Here is a 16144-nt window from a genome sequence, read left to right as displayed (position 1 = left end):
GGGGTAGGTAATGACTAAGTGTGTGTGTACAAGTATTATTGTCTTCACTCTTAAATGAAACCATACATTTTATAAGTAACAGTCTAAAAAATACTGAACCGAGAGATGCAAGCAGGCAACTAGAACAAAGTAACTCAAAACTTTTACCAAAACAAAGTTAAACTGACATTAGTCAGTAAATTCAGACGTTGTGGATTAATATTTTAAAGGTCCCATGGCATGCTACTTTATGAATTCTTTAATATAGATATTAGTGGGCCCCTAACACAGTATTTGAAGACGTTCCCGAAATTCAGCCGTGGTGCAGAATTACAGCCACTACGAGGCAGTCGCACGTTGAGCTTACCCAAAACGCGCCGTTTCCGTGTCTGTATCTTTAATACAAATCAGGAGGAGAGAGGCGGGTCAAGGAGGAGGGTGGGGGTGTGGCCCTGAGCAGCTTGCGGCCACTTTACCATGCGCTCTGTTTACAGTGGATGCATCGCAATGGCAAGGCGCAAACAGCCTTGTGGTGCTCCGGCGGGAGTCCTGGAGCTCTATATCTAAATAATATCATATTATACATAGATATCTATATCTATATCATATAATATATATTATCACGGCCGAAAGCCTCCAGACGATATTATAAATCTCAAACGACTGCGTCGGGTTCTCCGACGTCTCTGGTTCTTCCACGTCCACATCTATCTGAAGTAGACTGAACCACGACATGGAGGAGAAAGGGATTGTTGAGCGCGATTGATACCTGCTGGAGCCTTGAAGCCGAGGGAGCGGGCAGCGCATAGGCACCACCGCCTCCTGCAGCGGGCAGCACCGAGGCGGTGGTCCCTTGGCAGCGGGGCTCAAGCGGGAGACAATCGCGAGCAACAATCCCTTTCTCCTCCATGTCGTGGTTCATGTACTTTAGGGAGTCAAAGCCATTCCTTTCCCCCGATTGTCAATTGTCTCAATGGCGGGCCAAATTCTCTGGGCTGGCAAGGCAGAGAAAGGGGAGGTTGCATCTCCCCTTATGACGACACACAGGGAAAATACCAAAACGACGCGTCTGAGCTTAGTTTTTTCAAAGGTGGAGCAGAATGCCTAGTGCTCGTTTTACACCCAACGCAATTTCTAGCTACTGTGGAAGCATAGGCAGGCTAGGGGAATTCATAATAATGTTAGAAAACCTCAGAAAGGGACATTTTCATGCCATTGGATCTTTAAGTCTGATGGCAGAATCCAATAATCTCAGATCCAGAAGAGGACCGATAACTACAATGACAGCATCGTCTTCCCATTGTCAGTATCCCTCCTTGGCCAACAGTGAACGCAAACTCAGCCAGCCCTGGTAAAATAAAATGTTCCTGTAGCCGGTGGGAAGACAAGCAAAATACGTCCTGTAAGGACACCAATATCCTTAGACAAAGTCTCTGTAAAGGTTTGAAATCAAACCTGTGTAGTATACTGGCCCCTGTAGAAAAAACATCTGTTAAAATCTTCTTCTGAAACCGATTACCTTTCGGTACAATATACAACAACAAAACAGGAGGATACACTTTGAAGTCAGACCATCACACTTTCTGGTTTCTGGCCCAGGAGCTTAGCAGTCTCAAGATTAAACTGCAGTTCTCCAAATGCTATGCACAGTGCTAATAAAACATAATTTACCGTGAACGTTACCACGCAATGCTAGTTCAGGTGAGTACCGTCGTAGCACAAACAACCTAGCAATTACATTCATAATGTAAATACATCATTGCATTAAATATAAATTGTATGTAAATCTAAACATAGAAGGAAAGAATTCCATTGCCAAATTATTTTCTGGAAACTAAATTGAATTCACGGGAAAGGACATCTTTTGGAGAAGATGATCCTTTTTTTAATAAATTCCAATTTTCTCAGTCCTATCATCATTCTTGATTGCACAAATTGTTTAAGCAGGAGAACTGGAGGTGTTTCCAATAGTCCATCCAGCCCTTACGTCAACAGGAAAATGAATGGGATTTTTCCATTCAGAATGCAGACAGTCAGATTCTACCAGAGCCAAATTCACAATCTTTAGAGCCTGACTACTTATGACAAAGACGCATCTGTACGGGAGTATTTTAGTCATCACGTTTGAATAATGCCATGGTTTGAAAAGACCAAGAAAAACAGTGATACTAAATGTTTGCCCAGAGCCTTTCCAACAAGGACTCTAACCTCTCATGCAGGTCTGGTGTTGACCAGATCGGATGCCAGGACTAGCGTTGGAGCTTGTGCTACATTGGCATCACAAGACAGGGCACCGCCAACACGCCAACCAAGTGTGCAGTTAAATCATAAAATAAATGTGGTGGTGGTAGACACGTGCTCCACCATGTTAACAGAGGGCAGAGGAGAGACGTGTGTGCGCGACCCCAGTGCACACGCACACACAGCTGGATTTCACATCAGACTCGGCCTGAATTACCCAAACTGTGAAAAACAAACCCCAGACACTCTATGTGTGTGTGTGTGTGTGTGTGTGTGTGTGTGTGTGTGTGTGTGTGTGTGTGTGTGTGTGTGTGTGTGTGTGTGTGTGTGTGTGTGTGTGTGTGTGGAGGAGCTTCCTCCTTCCCATAATCACGTAGCTTCACAATTTGCTCGGGTCCCTCCCTCTAATTACCTTTAAGGCCATGTGTCCATGTATGTTTATGTGTCTGACGAGGAGTCTGTGTGTGTGTTCACGTGTGTGTCCCTCTGTCTGTTCTTCATGTGTCTTCACAGCCCTCCTTTGGTGATATAAATACCAGTAGGCAACAAAACCTCTTTCCCTGGCAGCCGTAATGGCTGGAGCGTTCCAAAAATTTGCTAGCCACATTAAACTGGTTTACTGGCTTAAAATGACCTGGTGCAGGAAAAAATGACAAGTTACCTGACCAGTGACTCAGAGGGACAACCTTGCTTGCAGCAGTCAGTGACTGACTAGGCCAAAATGCCCACCAATGGTCAGTTTGAACGTGGATTTAAATACTTCCAAACACACATGATGATGGGCACATAGTGTGGTGTAGGGGTACGGTCCACATGAAGTGGCTTATCCGTGAACAGGGGAAGCGTCAGCGTCAATGCTAGGGTTGGGTTATTCGAGCCCCTTGCTAGGAAGGATGCTGTCCCGGGACATGCTAGCTTGTTTGTGAAAAGCTGCCTCCGCCATTCAACAATGGAAATCTACTGCTTTGTCCCTGATCACTCGAGGGAACATAGGGAGTAAGGCAAGGTCATTTTGGGTTCACGAGACACAGCTACAACGTGATAATACTCCCAACAAAACAGATTTACTCAGTAACTTGGACTGAGATTGGTTCTGCTTTGAGAAGGTAGCAATAGTAGCTTGGAGCAACATGAAGAAGAATAAATAAATGTACATTTGTGAGGCCGTTTTACAGTGAATCAACATGCCACAAATAAGATGAAGGCTACATCTTCAGTGATAAGTGTCATTAGTTAAAAATGTGCCATCCTGTCCATGTCCCCACAGTTCTGCTTTGATTTGGCCTCCTAGAGTCTGTGGTTTTTACATGAATAGATATTCAGGAACAAATGCAGAGAGAGAAAATAAGTAATTTTGCAAAAGGCACAGAGAGTAATGTTTGTGACCATCACATGTGGAAGAGAGAGGTAATGGTAAATGTCTGAGAGACCGAATCCATAGTCTTTTGGTTTGTCATGGGAAAATGTGTGTGATTTCCAACGTCAACTATAGCATGTGTTGGGCACATGGCAACCCAACCAAACCCAATTTTTTCTGTGTGTATGCATGTGTATGTATGTTTGTGTATGTGTGTAGTACACTCCTTGTTTAACTGGGTCAAAGGCACATTCTGACCATCTGTCCAAGAGCGCTCACATTTGGTTTCACATTCTTGCCCTGTGCAGTCGCCTCCCTGAACACACACACACACACACACACACACACAAACACGCATGTGTTCAACACAAACACAGACACACACACACACACACACGTGTGCAACTCATACACACAGACACACAGACACGCATGTGCCCAGCACACACACACACACTCAAAGACACACGCGTCTGCACTTAGCCATACAACTGACCGGCTTGTGTCAGGCATTAGTCGGGGCAGAACAGCCAGTGCGCGCTCACAGGCCCATCTGAACTGTGCACCGCAACAGGGAGCTTCCCAGCAAGTGGTGGAAACAACAGTCCCTTGTGTCTGGTGACAAGATAAACTTAGCAGCCGTTGATGGAAAGCGGCTAGCAGTGGTGCATATAGGCACTCTTCAGTGATCCTCCTCCTAACACACAGCCTATGGGATGGCACTGACGGATAAGTGGCTGGTTGTACTCAAAACGGAAAGACAGGTTAATTTGGAAAAACCCTACCGATTTTGGAAACGTCTAGACTACATTCTTCATGTGCCTTGCTGCCATAAAGTTTCAATTCAATGTGGATACAATTTTAATTTAGGATACAATTTAAGATTATTAACTCAAATCAAATGGTTGACAATATGAGTGACTATTATCCCTCTGTTACTCCATCCATCATCCACCCATCCATCCATCAGACCGGTAGTAAAGTGAGTCTCACCTGGGAGAAGGATGGCCAAGGGTCCACACAGACACTGAAGGACATCCAGGTAGGCCCCCCTGGTCACCACGCAGCAGTTCTGTCTGATGGGGGCAAGGAAAGATCCACAAACGCATTCATCAAACCACATTTCATATTGTATCAATGCATGTTATATACCATCTGTATTGTTTTGGAGTTCGACGACCAACTTTTAATAGCAGCGCGTTACCGAGAGCCCAGGATACTGAAGCAGACCATCTGGCTGGGAACCACAATGATCAGAGCCCAGACCCCCCTCCCGCCTCCCACCGCTCCAACGTCAGACTATTGGAGAAGCTGTTGTTAATCTCTCACCGCAAAGGTTTGAGCTGGTTCATTGTTGTTCTTTTTATTTTACCGTTGAACGGTTCGGTTGTTTATAACGACAGGATTGGCTGTGTGAAATCAAAACAACAAGGCTTCTCCAACATTTGCGTTTTGATTACACTGGCTGCTTTCAGAAACCAGAGGACTTGAGCCTTGAACTGCGAACTGAAATGGCGTTGTCGGTGCGTGTATACAATGTATATTTGTGATTGTTTACAGACGATGTAATGGTCTGTGACTGCCTTTCTACAAGAAATAATATCATGCCATTCACATGCCCTTCTTGAATACCTTGATAGCATGACGCAGACAACACAGATTGTCTCATGTATAGAGGTCCTCAGTAAAGCACCAGTGCAGGACCTCCAAGCATGAGCAGATGTTCCTCCACCAACCAAGCTCTTGGTATGATGGATTACAATAATTAGAAATGTCATAGATACACAGGAAAAACTTTTCTCGTTCTTTCAAATGTTTAACCCTACATCATCTGAACTGAATTCAAAAGACACTTTGTAAAAGGCTAAATGTCCCTTTAATTTATTTTTTAATGGCTTCCGTCTCCCATGCATGTCAGCACTGTCTTGTCTCTCCATTTCCTGCATGTTTCTTTGATTGAATCTGTGTGTGTGTGCGTGTGTATGTGTGCGTGTGTGTGTGTCCACGCAATGTATTTATCGCTATTAAAAAGACGGTATCAGAGTAGACCGTTCGCTGAGCCCAATGAAGTAAAGTTAGTCTTCTCAATGCCCTTCAAGCAAATGTCTGCAGTTGTGATCAGAGGACAAAGACCACAGCGAAACAAACAGGAGTAGCTGCCGCTTCTGAGCGACATTAATGGGAGGTGGCTTCAGACATGACATGAATGGATGCGTGCCCGGCCCCAAGGCTGAGATCTCAGATCGGATAATATGGGTGGGAGGCTGATTATATTTATCTGTGTGCATTTTGTTTGTAATGAATCCTACTGTAATAAACGTATTGAGGTTAGAGACACATGAGATGCCAGCAGCTTTTTGGCTGTTTCATATTTGACTCATGGGACACACACACACACACACACACACGCAGAACAAAAGCATGACTGACTGCTAGTCGACGATGTTCCATTTGCAATGTTTAAACATTTAGGTTGCCAGTGATTCACAATCCTGCCAAACACTTACATAAACGAGATACAAGGGCAACTATACACGTATACGTTATACTATACACTATATAAAGTGTGGCCACGTGCTGAAAGGATGGGTGTACAGCAGTGTATTTGTGTTTATGTGCCGACAAGAGTGTGTGACATAATTTTAGGTTTCAGCGTGTCTCAATAAACACATGTATCGGTCTATTTTCCCTGCCTCTTTTATCTGTGCGTACGGGGGGTGGCGAGGCCGACTGTGTGTGGGCACGGGGCAGTATGTGTGTGTATATTATTTATATACGATATTATTTATATGCGTTCACTGTGCGCGACCGCAGCGCGGTGAAATCCCAGAGGCGTGTGTGTGTGAGAACAAGAGGAACAGTGTGTGGGGCTGACATCAGCGTTTTCATCACCCGCTTTATTAATAACACACACGGACAAATGTACACCTTGCCCGTTAGCCCCCCCCCCACACACACACACACACAGGTGAAGACAGATTGATTTAGGGTCAGACATAAACCATTTCAACCTGTTTGTGGGTTTCTGTGTATGTGTTTCTGCATTTGAGTGCTATAACTGTGTGGCATAAAAAAAGGAAAACAGCAACGATAAGTCAGGAATCATCAGATCCCTATCCAAACAATGAATCTTCATTTGGGGAGGGAGGGGAATAATGGGTCAGGACTCGCTCCATATGTGGGAGGGAGGGAGGGAGGGAGGTAGAGAGGGAGGGAGGGAGGGAGGGGGGGGATCCAGCAGGTCAGGACTCACCTCATGTGGGGGAGGGAGGGAGTGAGGGGGCTCTAAGGAGTCAGGACTCACCCTACGTGGGGGAGGGAGGGAGGGAGGGAGGGGGCTCTAAGGGGTCAGTACCGGTGGTGAGCAATGCAGGTGGGCGGGCGGCCGGCCCCCCCTCCTCCCACCCACCCACCCACCACCGCTGGCCCGTCACGGGCAGGAAGGGCCAGCTTGAAACAGAACAGAACACCGCGGCCCGCGAGCTCCAGCTCTGACTCACAGCAGAGGAACAATGCATTCCAGAGCCCTGGAAGGTGGCCGCTCCAAATGAGTGGCCCAAAACTCTTTCCTTGATTTACTTTTTTTTGTATAAAAAGTAGAGGGGGGGGGGGGGGGGGGGGAGGTATGGTTTCTTTGTCTCCCGCCCCCTGTTGACTCGCTATGTCCTCAGAGCTGGAACGCTGTGACGGAGGCTGTCACCGCACTCTGTAATCAGCGGTCCCGCTCGGCCGGCCAGGAATCCACCTGGTCATCTTATTAAAAGGCTCACCGGTGTAGCGCTGCGCGGCCACGGGACCGGGGGGTCAACTATGTGCTTCTGCCTCATCTAGTCGCAGAGGAACGGCTACAGGACTGGGCAGAGGAGCCCCAGGTAAGCGATGGGAAGGCGGCAGCGTCACCCACCGGGACGTACGGGGGGGGAGCCGGCTCACATCCTGTTACACAAACCCTGTCAGTGAACGTGGTGTTGTCGGCCAAGCGCTATAATAGAACATTCTCTTTCCGGGAATAACCAATTATTTTCAGAGTATAATATCTTGAAGGGGATTTCCACCAGCGATTTTCATTATGAAAGGAATCTGTTGAGGCAATACAAAGTGGCATATTGCATATAGATGGATCAAGATAGCCCTTGACAAGAATGGCAACAACACAAAAAGTGTTTCAGTGAGCAGTTTACAGGGCAATCTTTTCCGGGTGAAGAGACAAAACAGCAATTCATCCTGCCTGCAGCATCTGCGATGGGAGGGGACATAGGAGTCAACACGAGGGGCACAAACGTCTCCTCATATCCCGGACAGCGTCTCCTGTGGCTGACCAAGCGAAAGGCTGGGGCCAGAGAGTGACCCCTACTGTGTGCGTTTGTGTGTGGGGCATTGTTGTTCGTTTTATTCTTGGGTGGTGGTCGTGTACAGATAGAGGAGGGGGGCTAGGTGTATCAGCGTAATCTACGCAACATCTTCATGAGATTTTGGAGAGGGGGGGGGGGGTACAGACAGACGTTCCCTTTGAGATGGAAGGACTGGAATCCAACATGAAAGGGACTGAGGGATGATGGGACAAGGCAACCATTCTTCCACAGAAGGTCTTGGATGAGAGGGAAGAATGCTTATCTAACGCACACACGGACATCTCACTCGTGCGTGATTGTGGGTGTGTGTCTAGGCTTACCTTGAGGCCAGCCACATGCGCTGGCGGAGGGTGTGGCCGATACCGCTTCCTGTTTGCAGCGGTCGGTGTGCCTCTGCTTGGTAAGAGTGCAACAGGAAGAGCACCTGCAGAGGAACAACACACACAAAGATCGTCACTAAATCACCAAGGATCACTGCCTTAAATAACCGAACAATACATCAAGTCCATGTCTAACAAAGCGCTAGACCACCACAATGGGGAGCATGTCTGAGTGGAGGTTAGCAGCTGGGTCATCATTCAGCCTTGTTGATGTGGCAGTGTGAGAGCCCGCTCCAGCGCCAGCCAGCAGCAGGTGGAGCAGCGGTTGGCTGGGAACATTTAGAGGCAGGGACACGGGCAAGCAGGCTGACTGGCTGCTGTCTGGTGTGTGTGTGTGTGTTTGTGTACGTGTGTGTGTGTGTGTGTATGTGTGTATTCTGAGTCTAACTAAGTATACTCTTTAAGCCCGGGGCCACGGCCGCAGGCCAGCAGGAAGCCATTCATTACGCCGTACGGGGAAGGCACGCTGGGGGAAAACCAGCCAGACCACGCAGCACCAACCCTGGCCACCGAGGTCTGGACACGGCCCTACCCCCCCCCCCCCCCCCCCATGCAGCCTCCAGGCTTAGGCAACACCCGCTAGCTCGCATAAAACAACATGCAGCCCTGCCACCCTCCCCTGGGCGCTCCAGGGGCTGGGAAGTCCCTGTCGGAGGCTCAGCTGGCCCAGGCAGGCCGCGCACGGGGGATGCAGGAGTATTTATAGAGCTCCAGGAGCTACGCCCCTGTGTGGGAGGCCGGGAGGAGACAGCACTCCAGAGAGCCGAAGGTGAGGCCCGGAGGGGCCGGGTCTCCTTCAGGCCTCGTTTTGTTTCTCTAATAGTAGAACACTTAAGCTGTGTTCCCATGGCGAAAAGATCCTCGGGGTTTGATCCAGACATGTGGCGTGATGATTGGTGCAGGTGTAGCTGGCCCTGTTTCTGTCCACGTGTACCAGAATCTGTGTTCAATTGTTCTGTTGTTCACTTGCTCTGCTTACATTCCAAGTTTGTAGACAAAATAAGCTCTGAACTATGTGGAGGATTCATTCATGCCTCCAGCCAATGCATACAAGACAATAAAGAAAGAACTCAAAACGGAAATGCAAGCAGTTTGTCCTTCAAAACAGAACTCAGTTAAACGGGCAGAAAGCAACCCTGTTGATCATGAGGCCTTGGCACATGACGGCAGCAACGATTGCAACGCAGAATCACAACCAATTTATACATCTTGTTTTTAGCTTGCTGTGTGTGTGTGTGTGTGTATGTGTGTGAGTGTGTCTGTACTAGACGTGTATGTGTGTCGAGCGCTGCTCCGTATGAGCATGGTAAAAATAGTGGTGGTGGAAGCGCGGGACACTCAGACTCTGTTATCAGCCCGGCCTGCCAGTCCGCCCACTGCCACCACCACGCCGCCGACCACACGCTCACACGCGCACGCAGACGCGGCCGCGTGCAGGAGCACACCAGCAGTCATTCAGGCCGAGCGAACACAACGGTGCATACGTAGACAGACGCACACCCGGACAATAATATGTAGATGCGTATACAAACACTTGAACAAGACCCACACAGGGCTCAAAACACATTGACAAATATGATCGCCCTTGAATGCAAAACACAACCATATTAACACAAATAGGTACACATTTGCATACAGACCCGTGCACAGTACCAGACAATTGTACACGTACACACACTCATGCGCTTGCGCGTGCGCACACACACAACAGACACACACACAGTGAAAATGTAAATTATATATAAAAGAAACAAAATGTCATTGCTTGGTCTAGTAAAAACACACATAAGTCCGCAGTCACATAAAGCCCAGAGCTAGGCTGGGCAGCGTGTGGACCTTCAGAGGAACAGCCCAATTAGGCTAAAAAGGATCCCAGTAAAGACCAGGATAAATAAACACAAACGACCCTGTATATATAGTCAAACACACAAAAATAATACACACTCCAGACAGAAAGATAAACTATCTCATTTACGGGACGTGACAAGCCGTCAATTTAGTGGCGATTGTGGCTCTGAGCTGCGGGCCCCTTTGGTTCCGTTAGTTATTTTCATTATGTGCCGAGGAGGATGTGTATGAGATATATAGATATATAGAGATAGAGATAGAGATAGAGATATATAGATATAGATATAGATATATATATATATATATAAATATATATATATATATATATATATATATATATATATAATACAGTAATTTGTAGTACCCCTAGTACATTACATACTCCCAGAAACTTAAATAAATATTCTTATCATTACAATTAGTTGAACGTATGTCTGTTGGTTTTGATGTCAATCACACAGCAGGTGTCAATCACACAGCAGGTTTCAAAGTACGACATCTGAAAAAAGATTCCAATATGTGAATAACCAACAAACTAATGAAGGGTAATTCAGTCCTCTCATGTTTGGCAAGGCCATATTGATGACTGTTACCTCCAAGGATAATAATATACCAAATTGAAGTTTGAATACCGACCTAACAAACGAATATTCAGGCTCAGCACCAATACAAATCTATATTCATGTGTGTTTGTTTATAATTGTGACCTTCTATAGACAACTGTGCCAATGTGAAATGACCCACACTGGCTTCAACGTTTATTGGCTCCATCCCGACATTTGTACAACATTCTATAAGGGAATGTTGCCGTCCATTGCGGAGCTCTGGTCGTTAAAGCAGCGCTGGAGTACCCCAATGCACATTTCTCTTCTGAGGCAGACCTTGAAATGACCGTGGGAGTGCAAGGTTGAATAACATTCAAAACGATCACACCTCCAAGCTAATAGTAGCAAACAAAACCACCGGCGTGTGTTAATAGGAGTCAAGCAGGGACCAGACCTATGTTCTACAGAAGGAAACAGAGAAAAGCTTCACTTTATGGTCAACCGCAGATATCGGCTATATTCTGCCTTACCCCTATTTAAAGTAACCTTTTGCAACTTCCACAACAAACCACACTGTTAAAAGACATGCAATCAAGGATGTAAAAAAGCATACTTTGCCAAGTCTTCTGTGCGCCATCAGGAGAGTTTGAGCCGCTTCAATATCGAGTGTGTGGGAAAGTCCTGAATGCTGGTGGCAAGAGTGGATCTGGGGCAAGGATATTGTATTTTTAAACGCAGTGTTCCTCTGAAGGAAAACAGGACAGACTGTTCTTGAAAGGAGCCCTATTTTCAGTTGTTCAGTTATTCACATATATTCATATGTTCATTTCTTACCCAACCATCAAGGCCTGTAGGGAATGTTATTTATTTGACTATTTGGCACAAATTACAGATTGTCACCATTAATGTTAACTGGCATTAAGACGATGAATGTGGGATATTGATTGTTCATTGATACTTAATGGCAGCATGTGAAACATGCCCATTAACAAACTCCACGTCTAAGTAAGAGCAAAGCTCAAATGAAGTAAGGAGCTTGTTGCTGGTGTAGATAAAGCCACTGCAAGGCTCTCGATGGTATCTCCTCCACTGAGCCGTGCTAAATTATATGTGGCGTTGCCAGCATTTCCGGATGGCCTGGGAACCTCCCAGATTCAGCCCTAATCTCTGATCTCCCTTCCAGCAAGAAATCCAATATGGGCTTTAAAAAAAAAAGTTAAATAAAAACAACAGTTAACCCTTAACAAGGGTTTCCTAAATAAAGCAGGAAACTTTCAGACTGGGATTTGATTGCTGTCTGGTAGCCTATGTATAAATAAATTACATCAATTTATTATTTACTCTTGGATGTATAGATGAATGCATATCTAGATCGATTTAGCTAAAGGGAACAGGAGAGCAGAATTTTAAGTAGAGACAGCGAGACAACCACTTTCAGAAATTCTGGGTAAAGAGTACTTTCACTGGAAATCTGAAAGTCCAACTCCAGTATCTGATCCGAGGTGATGTCAGGTCCTGGCCGGGCCAGCTGGGTTGCCAGGCCAACGCATTCCTGGGTTGGTTCGACTCTAGAGAGCAGTTGTGAAAGCGCCCGGCCCGACCACTGAACACATCCAGTGGATGCTGCATCAGCAGCACCAAGGAAAAGAAGCGCATTGTTCCAAACTTGTGTGAAAAGAGTCCAGCTCCCACATGGGGATAAGAGAGAAAGGTAAAATGAAAGCACAAGAAGCCAACCCAGCTCCTAACAGAGAGAATGGCTTAGGCCATGTTGTGGAAATAGACCAGGGCTTCCATCCAACCGGCCGCACGGCCCCGCACAGATCACCCAGGGGTCGCAGGTTCCTCGTGTGAAGATGGGGCGGGCGTCGCGTCCAGTTAGTGTCGGCCCACCCGCTGGGCTCGTTAGGGCCTGGTTCGGGCGGTTGTGTCAACAGAGGGGCTCTTTGAGGGAGGACAGGGCCCGGGCTCCTTGGGGCCAGGGTCAGGGCAGGTATGCTATCACACAGGAAGATCTGCCGATCAAAGGCTGCCGATGCACGGCAGCCGAGCGCCAACGAGACGATACCGCCCTGCTCGACAGGTGCAGAGCAAAGCAGCGATGGTGCACGCCCATGTGACGCACGCACACCCAAAAATCACAGACACACACACATCTTGGCGTGCTGCTGGGTGGATGCACTATAGCATTATAGCTTGACGGAGCGCTGGAAATTCATACTCTCCGGCGTGTCTGTGGTGGAGTACTGCTTCAGATTTATTACTCGACTTCCTTATAGTTATTTACACATAATTACAGTCACTCCACGAGGACCACACTAAGGATCTAATCAAAAAGCTAATAATAGAAGCAACGGAAAAAAACAAGGATGGGTCATACGCACGTGGATGCCAAGTGCCAACTCATGCGAAAACACACACACACACAGACACACACACAGACACAGAAGGCAGAGCATACATTAGCCACTTAAGTCCTGCCCGTCGGCTGAACACACTGTCCAAATCATTACAGCATAAACAGACTTTATAGGGTGACTAAACACATGTAGACACACCCTTGCATCCAGCCAACTCAAATAAAAGGACGCCGTCTTACTCACATCTTAGCAACAACAAGTTCACATGCAGGCAGGTCTTCTGTCAGGAGCAATAACTGATGTTATCCTGATTACATCCAGTTGCAGACCTCCATATTATATTATATGTATGAATTATAAACATGTATGATTGGGTACCAGTTCTTATAACTACTACTACTAATTTAATGCATTTTTTGTTCTCAGCCTCACATGAAAGGCACCGTAGTTAAAAAGCATCAGCTAAATTACCAAGTGCAAATACAACTTTCTATTCCAAAATCACAACAAACCGCACAATGGCAGCTTTATTGCCCGGTTTCTTAATTTGACAGAGCAACTACCAATGTTGTCGGGATGGATTTGTACAGTCATGCCACCCGACCACGGAGTCCGTCCGGCTGACCTGGGGGCTCCTGCTGGCCCTCACACCCCCCCCCCACGGTCTCCAAAGCACCTCGCGGTGGACAGCCAACACCGTACCAACTGTGAGCGCCTGCTAGTGTTACCGCGTAACTCAGGCCTCATTAACAGCCTGCTGATGGACGAGTATGCAGGATTTGAGATGGTTAGCGGCATTCGGCCTGACAAAGGAAATACTGAGACTAGAATCGGGAGACAAAAGATTGAGGCCAGCCAAAGAGATAAATCCTTCCACCAACATCCACAACCAAACAATTGATTCATATCAATATTTGATAAGCGATAGTTAGGGCCTGATAAGACACCAATGCACATGAGGTTATTTACTACAAATCGCTCAATAGACTGCTGACTGGGGCTGGAACTGATCCAAGTCAAATTCAAAGAAAGCCCCCATTCATGCCCAACCACATTGATACTGTTTGACTTAATCTCTGTATCTCCTTTACATGTGAAAGCGTATCATCATCCTGGCAAATTGGTTTCAGATTTCAGAAAATGTAGAGTTACAGTTGTATGGTTCACACTGTGTTGTTAAACGTGGTGCACCAGAGCTAAATCAAATAAGTAAGAGCATCAGAGCTAATAGCAGGCTGAACTCTTCTCTCTCCACAGCCAATGCATGACATGCTAAATACCTTCCTGAGCGGGGCATTCAGGTATGTCAAGTATTTCAAAAGGGTCTTTGACCAAACTGGTACCAGATTGGTTGCAATGCATTGACCTCATGTGAGTAAATCCTTTTGGTGTCTAGGTTTAAGACTGGAGAATTTCTGCATCAAGGTGAATTATGGAAGACACTAAAATGACAGTGGAAAAGGGAAGCTGCCACTGCAACACAGCTCTCCAACAAGAGTCTAGAGTGTGTGTCTGTGTGATACTAGATTAATGGAAATGTGTGCTCTGCTCTTGAACGGAAAGAAAACAAGGAAATGAAATGGTTGAGAAAGGATTGCAGAAGCAAATCCTAGATCCCAAACATGTGTGTGGGAACACCCTTTCTTCTACCTCATCCATCATGCCACATGAGAACACTTCACTCTTTTAGCTGCCACGGGGAAATACATCTTCAGTCTCCAAACAAGAGAGAGAAAGAGATTTGGGGGAGAGCAAGAGGGACTATGGGAAGAACAAATGTGAAAAAAGTTGGATATTTTGTCATAATAAAAGAGGAAAACTGAGAAGAAAACAGAATCGGAAATAGGGTGTAGAATATAATGCAATAAAGAAAGGAAGGAAAAGGGAGGCAGAGGAGTCGACGGGGGGTGAGACGGGGCAGGAGGTCAGGTATAGGAGAGGGGAAGGAGGGGGAGGTTCCATCCAAGGTGGCCACCAGACGAGGGAAGCAAACGAAAGACATGAAACAGTCATACATCCCTTGGGCCAAGCCCCCTGCAAAACCACCCTGCTTTCGAATAATAACTAAACCCCCAACTGGATGCCATACTCCAATGATGGCAGCAAGCAGCACGCCCCACCCACCCCTGAGCCATGGAAGAAGGGCCCCAGCTCCACGACCCTACCACCCCTCCAGTTCCCCTCTGTGACTTGACCCAGGGACTGTTTAGTTGCATTGCCAGCACACCGCGTCGGAGCTCAACAGTATTTAATTTGCCTGTCGGTCACACCAGCAGAGCCGCCCTGCTCCGACGGACTGCGGTTGTCCAGACTGTTGTGGTTATGCGTCTTTATATATGATTGAAAGTGTGTCCCTATGTGTGTGTGCGGGGGATGTGTGCGTGCGTATGTGGAGTTATGTGGAATAATGTCTCCTTTCAATGTCATAGTTTATTCTTTGCACACCTCAATAAGCTATGGTTACAGAAGCAATGAATTAAAACAAGACTTAGTTTAAAAAACAACAACACTTGTGAGAAGGCTCAGCCCCAGTTTTTCCTTTGAGAAAAAAAAGAAGCCACTTCCAGGTATCATTATCTTCACTCATACACACATTCATTTCAATAATAAATAATCATTTAGAATAACCAGTAACGGTGTGATCTCAGAATTTCTAGTTATTGTAGCCTATCTAGAAGTATTCTGGTGGAAATGTTAACTTCAATGAATGAATGAAGTGGTGCGCGTGTGAGGGGCTGGGACACGGACCTGCAGCAGCGTGCCATGGATGTGGTTCTGCTGGCTTTTGGTTCTCGGTTCTGAAGGGAGATCCTGCAGGAGGGTCTGGATGGTGGCAGGGATCTGGGTCACGAGCACGAACGGGACCAGGGCACGAGCTGCCATCTCCCGGGTCCAGTACACCGCAGAACGGCCACACCTGGGGTGAGCCAAGAAACACTGGTGTAAACATGTAGGCCAATAACACAGAGACATTTGTGTGTTAATGCAGAATCAATTCGCATAGTTATTAGTTATAATTTTTTCTTCTGCAAGGCAGGCACATACAGAGAATGATGGACAAACACACACAAGGCCATTCGGC

The 16144-nt window shown here is 46.6% G+C and overlaps 1 protein-coding gene across 1 annotated transcript in view; it reads right to left on the bottom strand.

Moving 5' to 3' along the window:
• Positions 1 to 16144, bottom strand: part of thada (THADA armadillo repeat containing) — a 68517-nt gene that overhangs the window by 15859 nt on the left and 36514 nt on the right. Inside the window, exons 29-31 of the mRNA XM_030378590.1 lie at positions 15811 to 15979; positions 8250 to 8353; positions 4571 to 4653 (exon numbers count right to left, since the gene is read on the bottom strand). Coding sequence (XP_030234450.1) covers positions 4571 to 4653; positions 8250 to 8353; positions 15811 to 15979 — 356 coding nt within the window. The remainder of the gene's footprint in view (positions 1 to 4570; positions 4654 to 8249; positions 8354 to 15810; positions 15980 to 16144) is intronic.

This window comes from Gadus morhua, chromosome 15 (assembly GCF_902167405.1).
Source record: "Gadus morhua chromosome 15, gadMor3.0, whole genome shotgun sequence".
Lineage (NCBI taxonomy): Eukaryota > Metazoa > Chordata > Actinopteri > Gadiformes > Gadidae > Gadus > Gadus morhua.
The sequence above is the reverse complement of the archived record's forward strand: the minus strand, read 5'-3'. Positions and strand labels throughout refer to the sequence as shown.